This window comes from Stomoxys calcitrans, chromosome 3 (assembly GCF_963082655.1).
Source record: "Stomoxys calcitrans chromosome 3, idStoCalc2.1, whole genome shotgun sequence".
Classification (NCBI taxonomy): domain Eukaryota; kingdom Metazoa; phylum Arthropoda; class Insecta; order Diptera; family Muscidae; genus Stomoxys; species Stomoxys calcitrans.
Genome location: NC_081554.1, coordinates 94063394 through 94090227, shown reverse-complemented (window position 1 = coordinate 94090227; position 26834 = coordinate 94063394). Strand labels below are relative to the sequence as shown.

General features: G+C 39.0%; 1 protein-coding gene across 5 annotated transcripts in view; it reads left to right on the top strand.

Annotated features, from left to right (window-relative positions):
• Nucleotides 1–26834, top strand: part of LOC106084057 (fez family zinc finger protein erm) — a 190604-nt gene that overhangs the window by 152838 nt on the left and 10932 nt on the right. Inside the window, exon 1 of one of the 5 annotated variants that reach the window (XM_013247496.2) lies at nt 24437–24828. The exons of the other annotated variants lie outside the window; for them this stretch is intronic. Coding sequence (XP_013102950.1) covers nt 24817–24828 — 12 coding nt within the window. The 5' untranslated portion in view covers nt 24437–24816. Of the gene's footprint in view, nt 1–24436; nt 24829–26834 lie in introns of those variants that run through there. 5 annotated transcript variants of the gene reach the window in all.

Genomic DNA, 26834 nt, shown 5'->3' with positions numbered 1-26834 from the left:
GACCCCACTAAACAGTATTTCTTTCGGGATGCAATGATGACTCATGGTGTACGTGTGGGTTCCTGTCTGACAAATAACGCTTATTTTGCTTATTGGCGAAGCCACTCAGCCAGAAATGAGCCTCACCGCTTTACTGACTTCGAATTTCGGTAGTAAATTTTAATAATTTCGACTCGTCATTGGCGCGTATATCTTTCCAGCATGAAACGGCAAACCTTACTTAATGAAATGAGAAAAACCCTATGTATTTTTTTACAGTAGCTTGACCAAAGTGAGCCAGAAATTTCAATGCTCCAAAATCAAGGCCACAATTTTCTCCTTTAGAGGTTCTTTCAATGCCGCTTCGAAAACTTTTTTATTATAAGTTGTAATTCGACTCTATTAAGCAATGAAACTTTCGCACACATTTTTCACACTTCTACGAGAATGTCCATTTTAATTGGATCCACTGAATGTCAGCAGTAATTGGTCATGTCACGTTCATTGGATAAATGAAAGGAATAAATTCGAATCCATTGTTTTCGTGCCGAAATCTGAAATTGTACATTTGGATATCTCGTTGTCGTTGTTGTTGTGGTTGGTGCTGTTGCTGTTTTCATTATTTTATTTAAATTACCTTTTTGTCTAATTTAAACAAGGAAAATCCTTTCATGTGCGCTCTCTTTTTTTATACAGCTGCTTTAAAACGAGTGCCTCTTATTGCCCATGTGGAAGAGCAGCGAACAGCAGTATGGTGCAATTGCTGTTTTGCAATTTGTGTTTTTTATTTAAATTGGTTGCTATGCAAATACAATTACGACTATGCCATAAAATTGGGTCCACCACAGCTATAGGGGCGGTCGATTGGCACATGGACAGATAGCGAACGGGAGAGAAGCGAAATGAGTAAATGATTGCAAATTGAAATGGCAACGAAATGAAAAGAAATGGGGAAAATGCGCCTACAAAGTAATTGAACAATTCCATTTAAAGCATCAAATACTAATACCGCGTTACTACAGCGATGGTAGTTAGACTATCAAATAACAGCATCGTATTGTAAAATTATTACTCTTAGGTATAGTAGAATAACTTTGAATGTCAATATACGTCCTAAATGAATCAAAAGGCTTAAATGGGAATATAAGTCTACAAGTTAAGATTTTTACACCCACCACAATAGGAGAGGTATACTAAGTAAACTCTGCTGTTTATTCAACGGCCCCAACACTCATGCCGAATTCGACTCAATATTTCCAAAAATAGATATCGCCCTCCTATTTACCCATCTCTGAGTTTGACTTTATGAGCCCCTTAAAGCCTCAATCATTGCAAATTGGAAATTTTGCCCATGAACATTCCACTAAAGAACAGGGGCAAACTTCTCACATATCAATGAGTGCAGTCTGATTCAAGTTTTTTAAGCTGAATGATAAGGGGCCGAGTCCGTACGGCGTGCCGCAGTGCGACTCCTCTATGGAAAGAAGCTTTACATGGCATAGTACTTCACAAATGTTGCCAACATTAGGAGAGGAAAGCCACCGCTGAAAACATTTCCTGATGGTCTCGCCAGGATTTGAACCCAGGCGTTCAGCGTCAAAAGCGGACATGCTAACCTCTGCGCTACGGTGGACTGAATCATTACCCGATTTAAATTTTCTACAAAATAATTCAAATGCAAACAAAGTAATTTATTCTTATTTGAAAATTTTAGTGGAGTGGGCGTATTGTTATTTCGTTTTTCAAGAATATCTCCACACCTCGTAATAGATAGTTATTTAGGCCAAGAAATTTTATACCCACTCATCAATAGATACGATAGTGTTATCCACTAGGTGCCTGATGGTCCGCATTTGTTTCCAGTGGAGCTGCATATCTAGAGCCCGAAAGTATTCTCCGAATGGACTCCAAAGACCCAACAGCTGTGGTGGTACCAGGCCGTACCATGTTGTCTGCCACTGAGACCTTGACTGGAGTAACGGCTGCGACAGGTTCTACTAGCTGAAAGGCTACTGTTCTGCAGATAATTTTGACGAAGACTCCTAATTCGAGTCTTGAGAACAAGACTGATCCTATCTAATCCTTGAATGCCTTTTAGCTGCCTAGTCCATCGGCCTTTTCTGGCAAACGCGCGATGTAATATGGATATCTCCATTCATTAAAAAAATGGCAGAGTGATTTTTACTCCTTTTAGATTTCTGAATGTGTGATTTGTCGACACTGTATAAGAAAATAGCTCAGGTGTCCATATTGGGTAGACATTATATCTCATATTTAAAAATATCTCATATAAAAAAAGTATATAATCGGAAACTTTTTTCTAGAATGAAAAAGGAAAGCTAAAGACCACAACATACCAACTACTATGAGACGCTTTTCGCCTGAACTCCAGGCGAAAGAAGAAGACTTTTTAAACATATTAGGTGTGGAGGCTTCTATACAGCTTTCTATATTTTCCTATAAATCAGAAGATAGGTCTCTATGACAGTTATATCTAAATATAGGCCGATGTGGACCATATGTTGGTCGGATAGGATTAAAACATTTCATCATATTAAATTTCAGCGAAATCGGGTAATAAATACAGTTTTTATGGGCTTCAGACCCTTAATCGGTGTATCGGTCTATATGGAAGCTATATCTAAATATAGTCCAATCTGAACCATATTAAGTTGGATATCGAATGATTAAATAACTCACTGTTTCAAATTTAAGCAAAATCGGGTAACAGATCTTTTATCCGCAGAACGGATGTCGGGAGGCCATTTAAAATTTAAGCGAAATCGGGTAACAAATGAAGTTTTTAAGGGTTTCAAACACTTAAACGGCTGATCGGTCTATATGGCAGCTATATCCAAAGTCCGATCCGAACATTATTTGGGTCGGATGTTGGGAGGCTTAAAACAACTCACTGTTTCAAATATCTGCAAAATCGGATAATAAATTCAGCTTTTATGGGTTTCGGACCCTTAATCGGCAGATTGGTCTATATGGCAGCTATATCGAAATATGGTCTGATTTGGCCCGTGCGTGCAGCAAAAAGGCATATCTGTGCCAATTTTCAGCTCAATATCTCAACTTTTGTAGGCTGTAGAGTGATAACAACAGATGGGCGGACAGACATCGTTGACTCACCTTATATATATATATATATATATATATATGTATGTATATATATATATATATATATACATACATATATATATATATATATATATATATATATATATATATATATATATATATATATATATATATATATATACATACATATATATATATATAATTCAATATACCCCTTATCTATGTCTATCACAACATTATTATATGTCTATCACAACAAAAACACATGTTGTGGAAGAGAACTGCTACACAGAAAAAAATATCTCTTAGAAAAAACCAACTACCAAATTTGTATGTGAAACTTTAAATTCTCAACGAATTTTAGCATTGAATCAAAGAAATTATTTGTTGAAGTACGTTAGTAAGTCTCTTTTGAAATTTTGTGGACTTTCAACAAAATCTTTAGTTGAGGTATTTGTTAAAATAGGCGGACAAAACTCCCATGCCCCACGATCGGTCAACAAAACAAAATTTTTTTATTAAACTTATTTTAATTATTTTACTTACTTTAATTGGATATGACAGAATATTTCTTCCACTAGCCGAACGTAGAATAGCGTTCCAAGCGCCTCGATCTTCTGCGCTCATTCTAAAATCTTTGACACCAAGTTTCGAGGTGTCTCCCACAACTTGATCTTTCCATCGGGCTTTTGGTCTTCCCGGTTTGCGTGTACCACCGTGTTTGCCTACAAAAGACTTCTTTGCTGGAGCTTCTTCATCCATTCTGACAACATGACCTAGCCAACGCAGCCGTTGTATTTTGATGCGTGTAACTATGCTCGTGGTTCATACATCGACTATATTCTCCGTTAACGCAAACTAGTCAATATATTTTACGAAGAATCTTTCTCTCAAATACTCCAAGCACTGCCTCATCTGCTTTTACAAGTACCCATGCTTCAGAACCATATAACAGCACGGGTAGTATCAGTGTCTTGTAAAGTGCAGTCTTCGTCTGTCGAGAGGTGGCTTTGTTTCTAAACTGCTTACTTAGTCCAAAGTAGCATGTGTTTGGCAGTATTACTCTTCGCTTTATCTCAAAACTGGTGTCATTCGTTTCGGTTACGGCGGTGCCGATGTAGATAAAGTTACTGACTATCTCTTGTGGTTCCCAACTTTCTCCATGTTCTTTATCTGCTCGGTTGTGCAAGGCTTTTTGGGAGTTGAAACCATCCATTTCGTCTTATCTTCATTTACTGCCAGACCCATTTCAACTTATTTTAGGCCACCGTAACGCAGAGGTTGGCATGTCCGCCTATGACGCTGAACGGGAGTTCGAATCCTGGCAAGACTATCAGAAAAAAACTTTCAGAGGTGGTTTTCCTCTCCTAATACCGGCAACATTTGTGAGATACTATGCCATGTAAAAACTCCTCTCGCAAGAGGTGACGCACTGCGGCACGGCGATCGAACTCGGCTATAAAAAGTAAACCCCTCATCATTTAACTGAAAACTTGAATCGGACTGCACTTATTAATATGTGAGAAGTTTGCCTTTGTTCTTTAGTGGAATGTGCACGGGCAAAATTTGTTTGTTTAAACTTATTTTAAAAAACTAGTATTCGTGCTACTTTTAATATATAAAACTTATCTCCAAATCTAGTCAGACTTTAATTTTGCATACCTATTGAAATATTGACATATCGGATAAAAAATATATATAAGGGTAGTATATATAAATAAAACCGAATTTTATAAAATTTTGCACACGTATTGGGATGTCAAATTAAACACCTCGTGCCAAATCTTGTTAAGACTGAAATTGTGGCTTCTACAGCCTTAAAACTCCATATCGGATGAAATATATACATGGGGGCTACATCTGAATCTGGACCGATTTTGACGAAATTTGGCACACATATTAAGACGTTAAATAAAACAACTCATGCTTAATTATATAAAGATTGAAAAAAATATGAGGCTTCGACAGCCTTAAAATTCCATATCGGAATTAAATTTTTAAAATTCCTATATCTATATGTGGACTTATTTTGTCGAAATTTTGCATGCTTATGAAAACGTCAAAAACGACACCTCGTGCTAATTTTTTTAAATATCGGACCAAAATTGTAGCTTCTACAGGCTTAAAACCCCATATCGGAGGAAAGATATATATGGAAGCTATATCTAAATCTAGAACGATTTTTATGAAATTTCGCACACATATGTAGACGTCAAATTAAACACACCATCCCAAATTTTGTAAAGATCGGACCAGATTTTGGCTTTTACAGCCTTAAAAGGCCATATCGGATGAAAGATATACATGGGAGATATATCTAAATCTGGACTCATTTTCATGAAATTTTCCACACATATTAGGACATCAAATTAAACATCTCGCGCAAAATCTTTTAAAGATCGGACTAAAATGGCCCTAAAAGTCCATATTCGGTTAAAGATATACATGACAGCTATATCTAAATCTAGACCGATTTTTTTTTTGAAATTTTGCACACATATGTAGACCTCAAAAAAAAAAAAACACCCCATGCCCAATCTTTTAAAGATCGGACTAAAATAGCAGACGGACATTGCTAAATCGAATCAGGAAGTGATTCTAAGCCGATCGGTATACTTATTAATGGGTCTAGCTCTTCTCATTCTAAGCGTTGCAAACAAATGCACAAACTTATAATATCCTGTACCACAGTGGTGGTGTAGGGTATAATTAATTGATACACTTATTACTGTGCGGCAGTATTTGTTGAGTTATTTCATCACAAAGAAGATGATGTCGGTAGGCTAGAGGATGCGTGCAATACTATTAAACATGAGATCAAGAGTTCAATACTCTGCGGCACCAAAATTATTAAAATTTGTTTTTAAGGATATTAGTAGAGAGAGTGACAGAGAAAAACCCGAGAGCAGCAGAGTTACTAGAGTCAGGATAAGTTACAAAAATTTAATTTGAAACGCATCTACGTTAAGTCCTCTTTAAATTGAAAGTTTTACTTTAAACTTCTTTATATGGACAAAACAAAGAAATTAGTTTTTCGCATAACTTTTGACTGAAGAATAGAATATGGAAATATAGAATATATAGAAAAACATAGTCAGATATCCAAATCAGCTTAGAAGATGGAAATCAGTTCAGAAATATCTTCACAGAAAAAAGCCACCAGTCTTAATGAAAATTTCAAAAAAATCTGTTAGTCGAATTTCTTAGACACAATAAAAGATTTCTCGTACACAAAAGCATGCATTTTGTAGGGCGTTTAGAGCACTTTCCAGTGAAAATTTTGAAAATCGGACCATAAATGGGAGCCCGAGCAAAATTTTTTAGTGCCAAAATATTGCATATAATTTGCATAGCTATAACCCAACAACATTTCGTGAAGATATCATTGTCCATTCACAAATGACAGACTAATTTCCACTAATTTTTATACCCTCCACCATAGGATGGGGGGTATACTAATTTCTTCATTCTGTTTGTAACACATCGAAATAGGCATCTAAGACCCCATAAAATATATATTCTTGATCGTCATGACATTTCATGTCGATCTAGTCATGTCCGTCCGTCCGTCTGTCTGTCTGTCGAAAGCACGCTAACTTTCGAAAGAGTTAAGCTATCCGCTTGAAATTTCGCACAAATACTTTTTATTAGTGTAGGTCGGTTGGGATTGTAAATGGGCCAAATCGGTCCATGTTTTGATATAGCTGCCATATAACCCGATCTTGGGTCTTGATTTCTTGAGCTCCTGGAGGGCGCAATTCTCGTCGGATTTTACTGGAATTTTGCACGTGGTGTTTTGGTATGACTTCCAACAACTGTGTTAAGTATGATTCAAATCGGTTCATAATCTGGTATGGCTGTCATATAAACCGATCTTGGATCTTGACTTCTTGAGCCTCTTGAGGGCGCAATTCTCATCCGATTTGGATGAAATTTTGCTTGCGGTGTTTTGTTATGACTTCCAACAACTGGTCAAAGTATGGCGCAAATCGGTACATAACCTGATATAGCTGTCATATAAACCGATCTGGGATCTTGACTTCTGGAGCCTCCAGAGGGCGCAATTCTCATCCGATTTGGCAGAAATTTTGTTCAACGGCTTACCTCGTGACCTTCAACATACGTGTCTAGTATGGTCTGAAACGATCAATAGCTTGATACAGCTCCCATATAAACACATCTCCCGATTTTTGCTTCTTGAGCCAATACAATGCGCAATTCTTCTCCGAATGAACTGAAATATCGCACAATGACTTCTACAATGTTCAGCATTCATTTATGGTCCGAATCGGACTATAACTTGATATAGCTCCAATAGCATAACAGTTCTTATTCAATATTCTTTGTAAAACTAGACAAATGCGATTCACAGTGGAGGGTATATAAGATTCGTCCCGGACGAACTTAGCACGCTCTTACTTTTTTCCCTTCCCATTGTGCGTCGGTGGCACCCGTCCCAGGCACAACACTTGATTTAATCAAGAATAAAGATATTCCTTCTCGAACAATGGCATGGTCACCAAGGACTCCTTTAAATCCTGAATCTTTACTCGTATCTCGGATATTAAGGTACTGAAATCCCAGTAATTCTAGAACATTGGCTAATTGGATGAAGCGGATGGCAATCGGCTGCTTCGTATGTCTCAAAAATTCTGAAAGAGTTGTATCCTATTAACTCAAAAAGTTGAACCAAAGAATTATAAAAGCGGTAGGGTTGGGGCATCTGGAGAAGACTCAGCAGCTGCTGCTTAATCCTTATCTGAAAAACTATCAATCTACGGATTCAAGAAGTTGAAGCTAAAGGAGTAAAGAAGCTGTGGGAAATCAGGAGCCGACTCAGCAGTTGTTATTGAATAGTTATCTGAGGAACTATCAAAAATATTTTTAAAGTCTGGAGGTTTGAAGAATAGTGAAAATCGCTCTTCTTCGGGGAAGGAGAGAATTCTGTACACGCAATAAATAAAACGTAGGGAAAATCTATGGGTCAAACAGTTAAGGGAAGTACTATTTTTATTTTGATTATGCAACATTTCTCTCTACCGTCGAACATTAGGTGTGAATTTGTCACTTTTTCCTGTAAAATCACTCAATTTATAGTAAAACCTTAAAAAATTTGGTCTGTGGTTAATTATGTCCCTTATTGAAGAAAATTATTTTAATCTAAAAACTTTTCGTTTACTGCAAGCTTTGTTACACGAAAATATGATTCGTTTGCTTTGTTTATCTCTTGAGTCTCTTCCATTTGACAGAGAGTGTTAGCGTTATGTGTATCACAAATGTCAAATTAACCCGGAAAGGGTTTGAATTGCATTTTCTCATATTAAAATGTTTAAAAGATAGTTCTAACGAATGAATATATAAAAAAAGGCCAGGAAATATCGTATTATTTGGGCACATTTTCTATTCGCCACAAAGTCTTGCATGAACTAATCATAAAATGTCTTCAATTCGGTCGTAAACAAAGTCCAACGTTTTTCACAAAAGAATTTTACCTGCCGAAAATTTCATTTATGTCTAATGCATTATTTTTATACCCTCCACCGTAGGATGGGGGGTATACTAATTTCGTCATTCTGTTTGTAACTACTCGAAATATTCGTCTGAGACCCCATAAAGTATATATATTCTTGATCGTCGCGACATTTTATGTCGATCTAGGCATGTCCGTCCGTCTGTCTGTCGAAAGCACGCTAACTTCCGAAGGAGTAAAGCTAGCCGCTTGAAATTTTGCACAAATACTTCTTATTAGTGTAGGTCGGTTGGTATTGTAAATGGGCCATATCAGTTCATGTTTTGATATAGCTGCCATATAAACCGATCTTTGGTCTTGATTTCTTGAGTCTCTAGAGTGCGCAATTCTCATCCGATTGGAATGAAATTTTGCACGACGTGTTTTGTTATGATATCCAACAACTGTGCCAAGTATGGTTCAAATCGGTCTATAACCTGATATAGCTGCCATATAAACCGATCTTGGGTCTTGACTTCTTGAGCCTCTAGAGAGCGCAATTCTTATCTGATTTGAATGCATTTTTGCACGAAGTATTTTGTTATGATATCCAACAACTGTGCCAAGTATGGTTCAAATCGGTTCATAACCTGATATAGCTGATCTGGGGACTTGACTTCTTAAGCTTCTAGAGGGCGCAATTCTAATCCGATTTGGCTAAAATTTTGCATGACGTACTTTATTCTTACTTTCAATAACTCTGTCAAATAAGGTTCAAATCGGTTCATAACCTGATAAAGCTGCCATTTAAACCGATCTTGGATTTTGACTTCTTGTTTATTATTTTTTGAGCATTGTGTCTAGCCACATAAGCACTGCTGCTGCTGCTGTAAGGTAAAGGAATACAATAACTCATATGTCAGGCTGTATGGATTTCACATTGTCTGAGACTGATATCTGTTAAATCTGATCGGAACTAAAATATACCCAGTAATTGAAACTACGTGGAAATTGTAATATAATTTCAAACGCAAAATCTAAACCGAATCTTCAAGGGCTACTAGAAATGATCTAGCAACTGATATAAGAATGGATTTTCAAGGCAATAAAATTGCGAAATGATTTCATGTATTCCCTACACTAGCAACTGCCATTTGAAATGATACTGTAATTGCACTTAGGGTAAAAAGTCCATAAAGTTGGTTGGCAATGTGCATGTGCCGCTGTGCAGTTAGTTAAAACAATAATGGATCTCAACAAGAAAAAAGACAGAGGCAACGTTAGTCAAATTGCCAATTGCGCTGTAAAATTGTTGATTTTGTTCACTTTGCAAAAGTCAATTAAAGAAAAAACTACTTACCAAACACGGAAACCTGATGGGGAGGACAAAGTATTTAAAACCAATGAAAAAGTTTCAAATGTTGAGGAAACAATTATCAGAAGTTATAGTAATTTCATATGTACGTCGATTTATTTTATGGCGACAATCTGCAATCAAACTCACTTGAGCAATTTAGTTTATATTGAGGTTCCAGAAATAAGAGAACGCAGAATTGCTTTTAGTTCTAATTGTTGAATTAACCAGTAGGTTAGGTTTAAGTGGCAGTCTGCCATCAGACCCACTTAGACGTTTTCGTCCATTGTGATACCACAGGAACAGAAGAAGGAAGATTCCTTCTAGTTTCTACCGTTTGAAACATCCAGATTACTTTAAAAAGCCCTAAAACTTGCGAATGTTCACATTCACAAATAAGAACCTAAAGTGGAGCTCCTTCTGACTGCTAGTGCGGGACACACACACAGAAGGTGTTCTATAGTCTCTTCTTCTTCGATGTCCTCACAGCTTCTGCAAAAGTCGTTGCTGGCAACCTCCAGTCTGTCAGCATGTTTTCCGATTAGACAGTGACCTGCCATGACGGACACAAAGACTGAGACGCCTGTTCTAGCCAGTGACAGCAAAGCAGTAGACCTCTCGAAGTCTAGATCAGGCCACAGGCCCCGCCTTGTGACCATCTATCATTCGTTGTTCTTCGGGCCTGGTACTGAAAACTTAGCTTACATGTCGCTAGAGGCATATCCGCAGATTTCAGTATCCCTGGAATCGGTATGGTAGTTCCTAGTCTCGCAAGCTAGTCCGCTTTACAATTCCCTGTGATATCTCTGTGGCCCGGCACCCAGAACAGGTGAATTTTGAACTGCGCAGCCATCTCGTTGAGAGATCTGCGACAGTCGAGGGCGTTTTTTGTTTTTAGAAATACGTTCTCCAGGCATTTAATGACTGACTGGCTGCCTGAGAAGATATTTATGCCAATCGTCGTTATGATACTATATCTTAGCCATTCCTTCACTTCCTTAATTGCAAGGATCTCCTTTTGATGCACACTACAGTGATTGAGTAACCTTTTCGATATGACCAGTTCTAGATCTTTAGAGTACACCCCAAAGCCCACCTGGTTGTTTAGTTTGGAACCATCCGTATAGAAGTCTATGCAACTTCTGTTACCAGGGATAACGTAATTCCAATCGATTCTATTAGGAATAGTGGTGCAGTACTTTTTTTCAAAAAGCGTCTCTGGTAGGGTGTAATCCACACTGCCTGGAACATCGGATATTGTATCAAGTATAACACAGTGTCCGTGGCCACCACCTGACCGATGAGAAAGCTCCCTTAATCTCTCGGCAGTGGTCGCAGCAATTTGTCTAGCCACAATGTCCAGTGGTATAAGATGTAGCATTAAATTCAGTGCATCAGATGGTGTCGTCCTCAGTGCGGCTGTGATGCATAAACAAACCATCCTTTGAATCCGGTTAAGTATTAGTAGACTTTTGAAGCGCCGTCCAGCATACCATTCCCTTTATTACAAATCGCCAGATTGCAACTTAAAATATATTCGATAAGCGGCTAACCCCTTTCATTGACATCCGAACTTCCCCATATTTGGTAATGTGCATTAGCATCACTGCCTACAATGAGGCTCTTCTTCCCTGCAGAAGCGCCTACAACCAGCAACTTGAATCGTGTGACATATATAGGGAAGCCAGCCAGTAATGAGACTTGATTATTTCAAGGCTGACTATTACTAAATCTTCAGTGCTTATCGGCGGAAGTAGAAAAACATTTAGACTACTCTTTGCGAGAATTCAGGCTCTGTGTCTCCCATTCCTTGTACCCTTAAGTAGTTTAAATTCCGGAATTCTTAATCCACGAACCATTCCTCCACACACTCAAGACTCCTGGATAAGGACCACGTCAAATGCCCCTGCCATCAGGAGGACTTTTAGTGCCGCCGAAGCGGCCTTAAAATGGTGGAGATTTATCTGTAGAAACCGGACCATAGTCAGGATTCAGAACTTCCACCATTGTCGTGTTAGCCTCGTCTTCTGATTTTGCCAGGAGTTCATCCTCACAAGATTCGTTAGATCTTGTCATGATGAGCTTTCGTACGCATCCAGGGGCAGGTGAGAAAGCAGTGGAACCACTCTTCCTCAGGACACTGGACACTTGCGGTGTGGAAGATTCCTCTTTAGATGTTTCACACCTTGAATTCAGTACAACTGGATGACCCAAGCACACAGGGCTTGTCGGGTCCCGATTCGATGCCATCCGCTCCTGTCTCGACAGTGGCAGGCGGATTTTGAGTCTTCTGCAATCCGCCAGACTTTAGCGGTGTGGTCCTCTGAAAAGTGTTCAGTAACAACTGCTGAGTCGTCTCCTGATTCCCCAACCCCACCACTTCCATAGACCTTCAGTTTTAACTTGTTGAATCCGTAGGATACTACCCCTACAGACTTGTTGAGGTTTGCTAGACAGCCGGAGTTTAGTACGAACACTACATGTCTCTGGTCACCATCAGCCTCATCCAATCTACCAATCGTTCAGTTGGTGGTTAAAAGATTGGGATAACATTCCCTTAGTCTTACAAGTATCGATTCAGGATCTGAGGGAATCCTTGGTATCCAAGCAATCGCCATTGGTCGAGAAGAAATATCTTCTTTCGGTGAAATTTTAAATATTGAGTTGGTTTGGGCCTCCCGGCGTTCGATACCCATAATGGTCCAGATCGGACCATATTTTAGATACACCTGCCATATAGACCGATCGGCCGATTAAGGGCCCTAATCTGATAAATGCCAAATTTCCCTGAAACTGCGACTTGTATTAGAGATCTCGGCACCTGAATCAAATATGGTGCACACCAACTTATATTTGGATATAACTATTTGCATTGTAGTGGAGTTGTAATAGAATAATATGATGAATATGCCGATGGTGCTGTGTAATCAAAGTTCGGCACGGTCATATACATATTATGAGATTTAACAACAGATGTATTATAATATTGGGTTGCCCAAAAAGTAATTGCGGATTTTTCATATAGTCGGCGTTGACAAATTTTTTCACAGCTTGTGACTCTGTAATTGCATTCTTTCTTCTGTCAGTTATCAGCTGTTACTTTTAGCTTGCTTTAGAAAAAAAGTGTAAAAAAGTATATTTGATTAAAGTTCATTCTTTTTAAGAATCTTTTAAAAAATCCGCAATTACTTTTTGGGCAACCCAAGTACGAAGGGGATATTTGGGGAAAAATTAGGTGTGAATAAACTTTGAGAGTACTCCAAGTTGATTTCTTGAGCTCCTACCGGATACAATTACGATCCGATTTGGCTATTTTGCATACTGACCTCTTCCCCTATGACCACCAACATCAACGTCTAATATCCATAACCTGATGTGGCTTCCATATAAACTGATCATCCGGTTATATTTCTTGAGCCTCTAGATGACGCAATTCTTATCCGATTAAGCTAAAATTTTACACGATTTCTATTAGCACGATTCTACTATTACTTTCAATATCCAAGCCAAGTATGGACTGAATCAATCCATAACCTGAGATAGCTACCATTTAAACTTATCTCTTGATTGATGCTTCTAGGCTCTCGAGAAGTCAAATCGAGAGATAGGTTTATATGGGAGCTATATGAGGTTATGGATCGGTTCATGTCATACTTTGCTTAGATATTGGAGGTAAGAGCAGACGTTATAGTGCAAAATTTCAGCGAAATCGGATAAGAATTGAGCCATCTAGGGGGTCAAGGAGTATAATCGGAAGATCAGTTTATATGTGGAACTATAGCAGATTATGGACCGGTTTGTTGGAGGTAATAGCAGTAATCATCGTGCAAAATTCCAGCAAATTCGGATAAGAATTGCTTCTTCTGAGGGCTTATATGTAATCGGGAGATTGTTTTTATGGAAGAAATATCAGGTTATGGACCAAATTGAACCATACATGGCGTGAATGTTGGAGTTCACAGAATGAGTCAGTGTGCAAAATTCTTGCCAATTTGTATAATAATTGCAATCTGTAGGGGCTCAAGAAATCAAATCGGAGATCGGTTTATACTTCTCCAGCAGAATATTAAAGAGAACACACGATATGCTGTCTCCTTGTCTGAAACCTCGTTTGGTATTGAATGGTTCGGAGAGATTCTTTCCTATTCTTGCTGAGGGTTGTGTATCAGCAAGTGTCGTCCTGCAGAGTCTTATTAATTTTACAGGGATACCAAACTCTAACATAGCTTGAAAAACCTTTGAACGTATTTGGCTATCGAAAGCGACTTTGTAGTCAAGAAAGAGATGGTAGGTGTTGATTTGTCCTTCTCGGGTCCTTTCCCTGTTTTGGCGCAGTGTGAATATCTGGTCTAGGGTGGATTCACCGGGTCTAAAGCCGCATTGATAAGGCTCAATTATCTCATCAACTTAAGGTTTCAATCTTTCACACAGTACGCTCGAGAGTATCTTGTATGCGATGGGGAGGAGACTTATGCCTCTGTAGTTGACACATTCCTTTTTATACCCTCCACCATAAGATGGGGGGTATACTAATTTCGTCATTCTGTTTGCAACTACTCGAAATATTCGTCTGAGACCCCATAAAGTATATATATTCTTGATCGTCGTGAAATTTTATGTCGATCTAGCCATGTCCGTCCGTCTGTCCGTCCGTCCGTCCGTCCGTCCGTCCGTCTGTCTGTCGAAAGCACGCTAACTTCCGAAGGAGTAAAGCTAGCCGCTTGAAATTTTGCACAAATACTTCTTATTAGTGTAGGTCGGTTGGTATTGTAAATGGGCCATATCGGTCCATGTTTTGATATAGCTGCCATATAAACCGATCGTGGGTCTTGACTTCTTGAACCTCTAGAGTGCGCAATTCTTATCCGATTGGCACGAAATTTTGCACGACGTGTTTTGTTATGACATCCAACAACTGTGCCAAGTATGGTTGAAATCGGTTCATAATCTGATATAGCTGCCATATAAACCGATCTTGGGTCTTGACTTCTTGAGCCTCTAGAGTGCCCAATTCTTATCCGATTTGAATGAATTTTGGCACGACGTGTTTTGTTATGATATCCAACAACTGTGCTAAATATGGTTCAAATCGGTCCATAATCTGATATAGCTGCCATATAAACCGATCTTGGGTCTTGACTTCTTGAGCCTCTAGAGTGCGCAATTCTTATCCGATTGGAATGAAATCTTGCACGACGTGTTTTGTTATGATATTCAACAACTGTGCCAAGTATGGTCCTAATCGGTCCATAACCTGATATAGCTGCCATATAAACCGATCTTGGGTCTTGACTTCTTAAGCCTCTAGAGTGCGCAATTCTTATCCGATTACAATGAAATTTTGCACGACGTGTTTTGTTATGATATTCAACAACTGTGCCAAGTATGGTTGAAATCGGTTCATAACCTGATATAGCTGCCATATAAACCGATCTTGGGTCTTGATTTCTTAAGCCTCTAAAGTGCGCAATTCTTATCAGATTGGAATGAAATTTTGCACGACATGTTTTTTTATGATATCCAACAAGTGTGCAAAAAATGGTTCAAATCGGCTCATAAACTGATATAGCTGTCATATAAACAGATTTGGGGACTTGACTTCTTGAGCTTCTAGAGGACGCAATTCCTACCTGATTTGGCTGAAATTTTGCATGACGTTTTTTATTTTTTATTTTTTCTTTCAACCACTGTGTCAAATAAGGTTTAAATCGGTTCATAACCTGATATAGCTGCCATGTAAACCGATCTGGGATCTTGACTTCTTGAGCCTCTTGAAGTCGCAATTATTATCCGATTTGCCTGAAATTTTGTACGATGGATCCTCTCTTGACCATCAACATACGTGTTGATTATGGTCTAAATCTGTTTATAGCCCCATACAGCTCCCATATAAATCGATCTCTCTATTTTACTTCTTGAGCCCCCAAAGGGCGCAATTCTTACTCGAATTGGCTGACATTTTACACAGGCCTGCAACATATAATTTAATTGTGGTCCAAACCGGACCATATCTTGATATCGCTCTAATAGCAGAGCAAATCTTTTCTTATATCACTTTTTGCCTAAGAAGAGATGTCGGGAAAAGAACTCGACAACTGCGCTCCATGGTGGAGGGTATATAAGATTCGGCCCGGCCGAACTTAGCACGCTTTTACTTGTTTTCTCCTTTCTTGTGTACGGTACCTAGTATGCTGAGGTTCCAACCATCGGGTATGCGTTCTTCTATCTAGATTGCGTAGGCAAGCTGATGCATACGCCTTATCAGCGTGTCGCCTCCGGTATTAAACAGTTAAGCGGGTAACCCGTCGGCTCCTGCTGCCTTCGTCGGGCACTATATGCAAGCTATATAAAAACTTTAGCCAAATTTTTCTATTTACAGCAAACAAAGGATAATGTGCTTTTCGAACTATAACAAGTTACTGACCCATTCGGGATATTCTTTCTTTGGATGTTGGAGACCATAGTAGAAGTCAATGTGCAATTTCAGCCAAATCGGATTAGAATTGCGCCTAATAGGGGCTAAAGAAATAAATTAGGCAGATCAGATCATATAACATTGGATCAATATTAGGTTTTGGACCGATCAAGACCAAATTTGGCACGTATGTTAAAGGTCACAGGAGAAGTTGTATCGCAAAATTTCAGACAAGAAGTGCGAACTCTAGGTGTTTTAAACAAAGATTCAGAAGATCGGTTTATATGGAAGCTATATGAAGTCTTAGACTGCTTCATGTGATTCTTATGTTGAAGGTCATAAGAGAAATCACCGAGCAAAGTTTCAGCCAATTCGAATGAGAATTGCGGCCTCTGCAGGCTCAAGAAGTATAATCGGGAGATAGGTTTATATTGGAGCTATATCAAAACATGAACCGATATAGTGATAGGAAGAATTTCTGCAAAATTTGAGGCGCCTAGCTTTACTCCTTTGGAAGTTAGCATGCTTTCGGCTGATAGACAGACGGACGGACATATCTAGATCGACTAAAAATGTCATAACGGACAAAAGTATAAATACTTAATGGGGTCTTAGACCAATATTTCGATGTGTTAGTGGAGGGCATAAAAATGAACTTTTTACCTCTGAAACTGGTCACGGGACCTACTGTGCACTAGTGGGAATCGAACTCACGAACCCTTCACTAGTAATCCGATTATTCTACCAACTCGGCCAATCGCGGCGACCTGACATTAACTAAGTCAGACAAATCTTCAAAGAGAACAGAACATAAAGTGCCTGAATGGGACATTCACACCACAGATAAGCTATAGTATCCTTTTCCCAACAGTAACTTATTTGCCGTCTTTAGTTTTTCGATAAGAGTTGCCTTTTTTCCAAAAAATCCAGCTAATTGCCACTCCCAATTAATAAAAGCCGTTCATTTTTCAAAGATAAAGATATTCACATTTGTAAGCAATTTGGTTTAAAGAATTCAAGGCGACTGTTGACGAGTTGTGTTCTTTTGACTCGTAATGTATTCTCCACATTACCTCTAATGCAACAACAAAGGCTTTCGAATTTGTTTTCGTTTCAAGCCACCCAAAGTACGTATCTAACAATTTGCAAAAATCCAAATAAATGCTATATGACATTCGACATAATACAGTCAAGTTTTTTGAAGAAAAAGACGCAAATGTTGCCATGCCAGAAAACTACAAAGGCGCCTAGTTTGTTTTTCTGAATACCAAAGGCCATGCCACAACGCTAAAGAAAACCAGCACACAAAACTGGCAATTGGCAACTGACAGCCAACAAAGCCCAACGACGATGAAGAAAACATCAACATCATGAATATATAAAATAATGTTTAACCAGTGCTCAATTTGAGATCAGAGGCGCTTTTAAGTCGATGCCACTTTCAAGTTGCAGCCTGCCAACAAAGGACGCCCCCCAAAGAAATGTCCTCACACAACAAAGAAAAGCAAAATTGCTACTTGACGTTGTCAGCAACACACCAATACATACACCTTGCCACTTTTCAGAGCAGAAAAGAGGCACCTACAGCGTTCTTCCACCTCTCCCTCTCCAGCAGCCCCTTTGATATTCGTATGTCTGTAGGTCGACAGATACAAGTCGAGCTATGCGATTAACAACGAAACCCCTTTCACACATACACAGTCAAACCACTTGCTGAGGGAGGAGATGGAGAGAAAGAGGCAGCCAAAGAAATCGCCTTTCCACTTTTCTTTGGAAGCAACGATGCCGAGTATAGCCCCTGTAGCCGCACAACAAGTACCAACCTTGTTTGAGTTTGTTGGCGAGATGATGGTGGTAGCAAGCCACGAGCTAAACTGCTGCAGCGACGCAACTGCCAGTATGACGATGACAGAAATAATGAATCCTTAAGCTATATAGCCAAACTAAGTTACGACAAAAGAAACTTTTGAATACAGAGCCAAAAGTCTAGCAAACATCTGGGCACAACGCTGACAATAAATGCCAGTAGATGCTGGATTTTGAGAAGCATTGACAAATTTCCAACATGGTCCAATTGTTAGGTGATCGTTTTACACATGGGATTGATTCAACAAATTGTTGTACATTTTGGAAAATCGTGTGAAGCGTGCTTTTCATGAGCCTAAGGAAGATCGTACTCTATAATAATTGGCACATAGGTACCAAATTTTATTATTTTTAGCATGTCCGCCTCATTTGTGAGGTATCCTGCCATGTTAATGAGGTACGCCGCACACTCTTACCCCGGTGTACAAAAATGTAAAAAAACGAATTTAAAATTTATTATAAAATGATTGACTAGTCGTTTAAAAAACACTTCAAATTTGAAGTCCCCCTTCAACTAATTGGTGTTTTCATACCAAGGTTTTGTAATAAAAAGAAGCGACATATTTCCAACAAAATATATGCAGGCTGATGGTGACCGTAGACTTGCAGTATTCGTACTAAACTACGGATGTCTCGCAGTCCTCAACATGTCTGAAGGAGTTGAGTCCTACGGATACAACAAGTTGGAACTGAAGTTATATAAAAGCGGCGGGGTTGGAGAATCAAGAGACCACTCAGCAGTTGTTGCTGATTACTTGGCTGAGGAACTATCGACCACACTGCTAAGGTTAGGTTAAGTGGCACTCTCCCGTCAGACTCACTTAGACGCTTTCGCCCATTGTGATACCACAGGTACAGAAGAAGGAAGATGCCTTCTAGTTTCTACCGTTGAACCATTCAGGTCGCTTTAAAAAGCCCAATAACTTGCGAATGTTCACATCCGCTATATCAATCAAACAGGTTCTTAAAGAAATGAGAACCTAATGTGGAACTCCTTCTGACTGTTAGTGCACACACAGAAGGTGTTCTATAGTCTCTTCTTCTTCGATGTCCCCACAGCTTCTGCAAAAGCCATTGCTGGCAACCGTCAGTCTGTCAGCATGATTTCCGATTATACAGTGACCTGTCAAGTCTAGATTGGGCCACATAGTTTTGAAATGCTCCCAGCCCCCTCTTTATGACCATCTATCATTCGTTGTCCTTCGGGCCTGGTCCTGAGACCTTAGCTTACATGTCGCTAGAGGCATACCTACGGATTCCAGTATCCTTGGAATGTGTAGGGTAGTTCCTAGTCTGAAAAGCTCGTCCGCGATCGAAACACGATAGGAAACATGAGGGGAAGGCATCGAAACGGGACCCGACAAGCCTTGTGTGGGTGGGTCAACCGGTTGGATTGGGCTCAAGGTGTGCGCCAGCGGGGAAGGACGGAACTCAAAACGTACTTCGATAACAGCAGATAGTGAAGCATCTAAGGCTTTTCACGATATTTTTCGCCGATTACTTTTTTAGCTAATAGATTTTAAAGCAAAACAACTTGCTGATTTCTTTCAGTAGGACATTCCATCATTACCTACGATAAAATTTTAATAAAATTATTATTTTATCATTGTTATTTGCTTTTTAACGGCGAAAACCTAACATAGTGCCAGCCATAAGGAGGAATTGTTCACACCGCAATTGTCCAGTGTCCTGAGAAAGTGTGGTTCCACTGCTTTCTGACCTGCCACTGGATGCCAAAACTCCACCACAGTGAGGCCGTTTCGGCGGCACTAAAAGTCCTCCTGATGGCAGAGGGATTTGAAGTGGTTCTTTACCAGGAACCATGGGTGCGTCCTGGATTTAAACCACTCAAGGGTACGGGGAATGGAAGTCACAGAGCCTGTATTCTCGCAAAGAGCAGTCTAAATGTTTATCTTCTTCCGTCGCTAAGCACTGAAGATTCAGTAGTAGTCAGCCTTGAAATAAATAAGTCTCATTACTGACTGGCTTTCCTATATGTGACACGATTTAGAGATGCTGCCTCAATCCTTAAGTTGCAGTTTGAAGCCGTTTATGCATTGAAAGAGAGCCTCATTGTAGGAAGTGATGCTAATGCATATCACCAGCTATGGGGAAGTTCGGATGTCAACGAAAGAGGTGGTCTGCCTATCGATGATTTGTAATAAAGGAGATAAACCGACCTTGAATACCAGGAACAGGCAGGAGGTACTAGATATTACCTTTGTATGTGGAGAAATAAATGGAAGAATATGCGACTGGGATGTGTTGGATGATTAAAGCTTTTCTGATCATCGTTATATTAGTTTCAGCCTTGGAAAAAATACTGCAGAAGTGGTCGCTGGGCTAAACAAAAGAAAGACGGATTGGAATAGATTTCGGCACAAATTCTGCACGTCTATCCCTTCTTGACCAGAAAAGGAAGTGGAAACTGCGGAGGATATAGACATAGTGTTCAAGCGGATCTCGAAGGCCCTGAATAAATGGCTTGTGTCAGCATGTCCTAGTGCCAACCCAAGGGGCAAACAACGACCACCATAGTGGACCCCAGAACTGGTTGTTATCAGACCAACTGGTTGTTATCATCACACCAAAAGCCACAAGAGCAACACACAATTGGGACATCTATAAGGCAGAGCTAAGAAAGTACAAGGGCGATCTGAGAAGGCTCAAAACATATCCTGGGTGGAACTCTGCAGTTCCGTGGAGGATACATCTGAGGCCTCCAGACTAAGGAAGATTCTGTCCTCAGAAAATGTATGGACAATGTCTAGTAAGAAACACTAGAACTCCTCGTTGATACACAACTCCCGAAAAATTCAACAACGTGGCTGGCATTGGTATGCATTCGTTGGAGGTTATTGGGGAAATTGTGTCTGAGCCGAAAATCCTTTGGGCGATAAGAAGTTTCGACTCCTTCAAGTCGTCAGTCCCTGATGATGTATCACCGGTTGAATTACAAGCTGTGTCTGATTGACTGGCTTCTTGGCTTATAGAGATGAACTCTGCTTGTATCAGCATGTCATACATACATGTGGGATGGTAGGACACATAGGTCATCTTCATTCCAAAAGCTGGAAATCCTTACCACACGAAGGCGAAAGATTGTCGTCCATTAGTCTGTCATCCTTTATGATGAAGACTCTTGAGAGGTTGATAGAAACATATCTTAGGGAAAAGATCCCCGAAAATCGCCTGTCTCGGCAGCAACATGCATATAGTATGGGCAAGTTCACTGAAACAGCCCTTCACAACCTATACGCCTACATAGAGGGGAGACAGGAGATGTGCTGTCTCCTCTACTTTGGAATAAAACCATGAATGAAATATTATTGTCTATAAAAGAAAAAGGCGTATGCTGATGACGAGGCTATTGAGATAAGGGAAAAGTTTCCCAGCATTCTAAGAGATATTCTTCAGAAAGCTCTACGTGCAACACCGAAGTGGGCTACTAAAAGTAGTCTAGGTGTAAATCCGTTCAAGAAGGTTACCCGACCACTGAAGTGTGTATCAAGCGGAGATCCTTGCAATCAAAGAAGTGGTGGAATAGCTACGATATAATATAATGACGACGATTGGCATAAATACCTTCGCAGACAGTCATAAAATCCATGCAGAACGTATTTCGGAATTCAAAAACTTCCGTCGTCTGTATACCTCTTAACGAGATGGCTGTATAGTTCAATATTCACCTGTTCTGGGTGCCGGGTTATATCCCAGGGAATTGTAAAGCGGACGAGCTTACGAAACTAGGAACTATATTCCACGGAAACTGGAATCTGTGGGTTTGCCTCTTGCGACATGTAAGCTAAGTATTCAGTATCAGGCCAGAAGGGCAACGAATGATAGATGGTCACTATGGGCTGTGAGCATTCCAAAATTATGTGGCCGAATCTGGACTTGAAGAGGTCTACCGCTCTGCTGTCACAATAAATATATAGGAACAAGTCAAAAACTGATATTTACCCTTTTAGTTTGTATCACCTATCTATGGCCAGTCCAGCATTATGTTAAATTCAAATATAACTTTTGGGACGAAATTTCTCCGATCTGAAATACAATTTGAATATGGGGACTTCTGATTCTAAAAGCTCTTGGTAGGGGCTAATTCAGGTATTAGTTTGTATCACATATCTATGACGAGCTCACTGCATCATAGGGTCATATAGGTCTTCAAAAAATATTTTTGGAATAGAGGTTTGAGGGTTTAGTTACTATTAAGCATTTCACAGTTGTAGATAAATTCTTTATCAAGTGAATTTAGAAAATATTAGGTGAGAAAATGCTAAAAATTATTTTTTTTATTTAAAATACAAAAGAAAATTTGTTAACAGTGCTCTGTTAATCATTTAACATATCTCTTAAAATGTCAGGTTTGTGTCTTGGCTAAGTTATATTCAAATTTATCTTCACGGACTTTAAAAAGGTTACATTTGCTCATTTTTTGTTTTGTTGTTGCTGGATGGTTACAAAAAAAGTACCAAATCAAGTGCAAAAAGCATCGGACAAACCTGGTATCGATTATATGTGTTTTTTTATGTACTTTGTTTAGAATATTTAAGTAACTTTGGATGCCAATAAACTGAGTTAGTAATTACAGCGCCTAATGGGAATACAGCGCCTAATGGGAATACAGCTTATTACTCTAATGGATGGAAGCCCACTCAAACGTAGCTTTTTCTGCAGCAAGACTATCCGTTCATTAATTTCTTCTTTATAGGCCATTAGTTGGTTTCTAAATGTGTAAACACACTAAAATTGGCTTTGCCATTGGAAACTCTCATGACCTTAGGAAATGTACACCCATTGACCTCCGGCTGCTGGGGCTCTCATACCTGTTGTAATTACAAACATATAACTATTCTTTCTTTTTAGCATTGCTAAAATCGTTGCCCCATGTAAATACTCGTAGAATGAACTATCATCAATTCACTTTGCCACCACCAACAGCACTAACATACCCCACAGCATTCGCAGAATTTATGCCACCACCCATTGTGGGGTACGAAAACAAGAAGAAGAAGTAAAAAAAACGCAACAACAAAAAACCGTAAAGTAGAAAAAAATTAAAGCTGAATGTCCTTTTACGTCTCCAGATATATGAATGTGTACATAGAAGAGCCAAAAGTGTTAAAGGATCTGTATGTCTTTTTATGTTTCTTTCTTCTCTAACTGGCGGTGATGCGTTCGTCGTCTACTTGCCACCGCCATTGCTATTTGCCTTGCCTTGCCTCGGCCAGCCATAGGGTCTTGAGGCAAAAGAAGCTCTGGGTGGGGTAGGGTGAGGTGAGGCGAGGCGACGACTCAGCAGCGAAAAAAGCAGAGCTTAATACTTAATAAATATTTTATGTATTGCACAGAATATAAAGCCAGAGCAAAAACGACAGCCCGTTTACCAAGGGTCCATTGTCTATGCCAAAGTGGCACACACATAGGTACATACACGAGCACGAAGGATGCCCACTTATGTACACAAAATACAAAATGATGATGTTCACTTTTTGTCCATCCTGCATTATCCTTTGCACTATCTCCGTCCTACAAGTCAAAACGGTCGCTCTATCTCACTCTGGCATGCTGGAGATCCAACAAAAATACTTGGATGGTTGGTATGAGATAGTTAAGAAAGAGATTTATGAATATTTAAAGAGGGCGTGTTTGTGTCTGCTGTAACACACACACACAGCCACCTTTATTATCCTTTTTGTTGTACTCCCCTACATCTTTGTATTTGCCTCACCATTATCCTTTACAGAATTCATTCATATTTCGGTGAGTAAATAATGAACAAACGATGGCATATCTGTGCATGTGTGCCCGACTGTATATTAGGCTTAGGGGGTGATTGGCAAAGAGAACAAACAATCTACTGCTCTCTCATGAGTGGTGGCACCAACGCCATCTGCCCACACAATCATGGTCCTTTTGTAAGTGTTGAGCAATGAGAGTTACTTTTACTCTGATTTGTGCTCTCTCTTGCTCTTTTCGCCAATGATTTCCCCTGTCTTTGGCATGAGGTCCTTTTACTTTTGCTCTCATCTTTTTTCCATCTCCTTCTCTCTGTCTTTCGCACTTGGCGCAGCCTTACATTTTAAGGGTTCAAGCGAGCGCTTTTTCTTCTTGCAAATTTGCTCTTTTGCTTTTGTTGGTGGCCAGCCAAAATCTACCCCTGAAATCCATTAATTTACCCTGTTAGGGAGTTTTTTCTTCTCGTGTGCAGCAGAATGCCGCTTCAGCCAAGAATTTCATGAATTTTAAGCATACTTTCCGCCAACAATGCTCATTCATCATTCGCCTTTCAACCGTACAAACGTTCAAAACACACCACGCTTAACGCAAAACGAACATCGCCTGTTTTCGGAGTATTACGCTGCATAGCAAAAAACGTTATAACGTCGGCGACGTGTTTTCTGCCCACGCAAGCGGATATATTTTTAAGAAAATCAAATGAAAAATTCATCCTGACTTTTTCCGAAACGAGTTGAGAAATTTAAACGCAAAGAAAAAAAAGAACCCCCCTAAGAAGTGTTTCAAATTTTCCAAACAAGTGTGTGAAGACTAAATAAAGTGTGCAAGTGCAAATTGAAAAAAGCCAAAAAGTTTTGAAATTTTCATTTTTTCAAAACTTTAGTGCCCAAGATTGGATATTAAACCGGTGGAGCTGTACCAATTATGGTCTACTTTGTACGTATTTTCATATGGTTTGTTAAGATTTTTATTTGTCTTAAGCGAAGAAGAAAAATCAATCAAAATCGATTTTGGTTTTAAAAATAAAAGTCTATAATCTCATTAATCACTTCAACTAGAGCCTAAGATTCTATTTTTACATTAATTTTTTTTAACTCGACGACTTGCCAAAGGGTAGAAAACTTTTTAAAGTGTCCGGCGGCTTTTTTAAAGTATCGAATTTGAACAAAATTGCAAACAAAATTAAAAAGTAAACCCACTTATTATACCCTACACCACTACTGTGGCACAGGTTATTATAACTGAATGCATTTGTTTGTAACACCCAGATGGAAGAGAGGTAGGCCCATTGAAAAGTATACCGATCGACTCAAAATCACTTTCTGATTCGATTTAGCTATATCCGCCTGTCTGTCTGTCTGTCCATGATAATTTCTGTACAAAGTACATTCGCAGTATTCATCCGATCGTCTTAAAAATTGGTACATGCATGTTTTTGCGGTCTAGAGACAATGCCTATTGAAAATTGAGAAAATCGGTTCAGATTTGGATATAGCTCCCACATATATGTTCGCCCGCGATTTGCAGTAATAATACAATACAATGGTAATTTGTTAGCCGATTTTCTTGAAATTTGGCAGGAAGGATTTTCTTTTGACTCTCGACATTATAAGTGAATTTCATGGAAATCGGTTCAGATTTAGATATTGCTGCCATATATATATATATATATATATATATCGCCCGACGTTCACTTCTAAATCGACTGCAAACGCATTTATTGACCAATCCTGCCAAAACTTTGTACAACGTTTGCTTCGTCAACTACCACAATATCTAAGAAGTTTAGTCGAAATCCTTTCAGATTTAGATACAGCTCCCATATACATGTTCGTCCGATTTTGAGAAATATTGCAATAAAGTGCTCATTTCTCAACCGATTATCTCGTAATTTGACAGGAGAGATTTTCTTAAAACTTTCGACTTTACTGGTGAATTTCATAGAAATCGGCTCAGATTTAGATATAGCTGCCATACATGTAAATCGCCCGATGTTCACTTCTAGATCGACTGCAAGCGCATTTATTGACCAATCCTGCCAAAACTTTGTACAACGCTTGCTTCGTCAACTACCACAATATGTAAGAAGTTTACTCGAAATCCTTTCAGATTTAGATACAGCTCCGATTTTGAGAAATATTGCAATAAAATGATCATTTGTTAACCGATTCTCGTGATATTTGTCAGGTGAATCTCATCGAAATCGATTCAGATTTAGATAATGCTGCCATATATATATATATATGTATATATATATATATATATATATATATATATATATATATATATATATATATATCGCCCGATTTTCACTTCTAGAGCCACTGCATTTATTGACCAATCTTGAAAAAGCTTGTTACAACACTTTCCACGACAACTACCACATTTTTGAGAAGTTTGCTCGAAATCGGTTCAGAATTCAATATTGCTTCCATGTATATATTCGTCAGATTTTGGGTTATTTGCAATAATTTTGTCATTTGTGAACCGTAGTTATTACAGTTTGAACATAATTACTCGAAATTTGATAAGGATTGTTTAATAACCCATCTGAAAACATCCGGCGATGTCCATCAAAATTGGTTCAGTATTAGATATAGCTACCACTTTGTACTTATACGGTAGATGTAGGGTTTTATAAAGTCGGCACCGCCCGACTTTTGGCTTTTCTTACTGGTTTTTCAAATAAATTGCTTTTATTTGTGATCAAACATATAAGGGTCTGAGAATTTGGCCTTTCTCCATGTTATAATCTACACCCCTACTATGGTACAGGGTATTATAACTTAGAGCACTTACTTGTACCACATTTAGACTTGTGGCTACAACCACAACAGATATAGACCCATTGATAGGTATACCGATCGGCTCAGAATCACTTTCTGATTCGATTTAGTCGCAATTTTCATCCGATTGTCTTCAAATTGTGCACGGGAATCTTT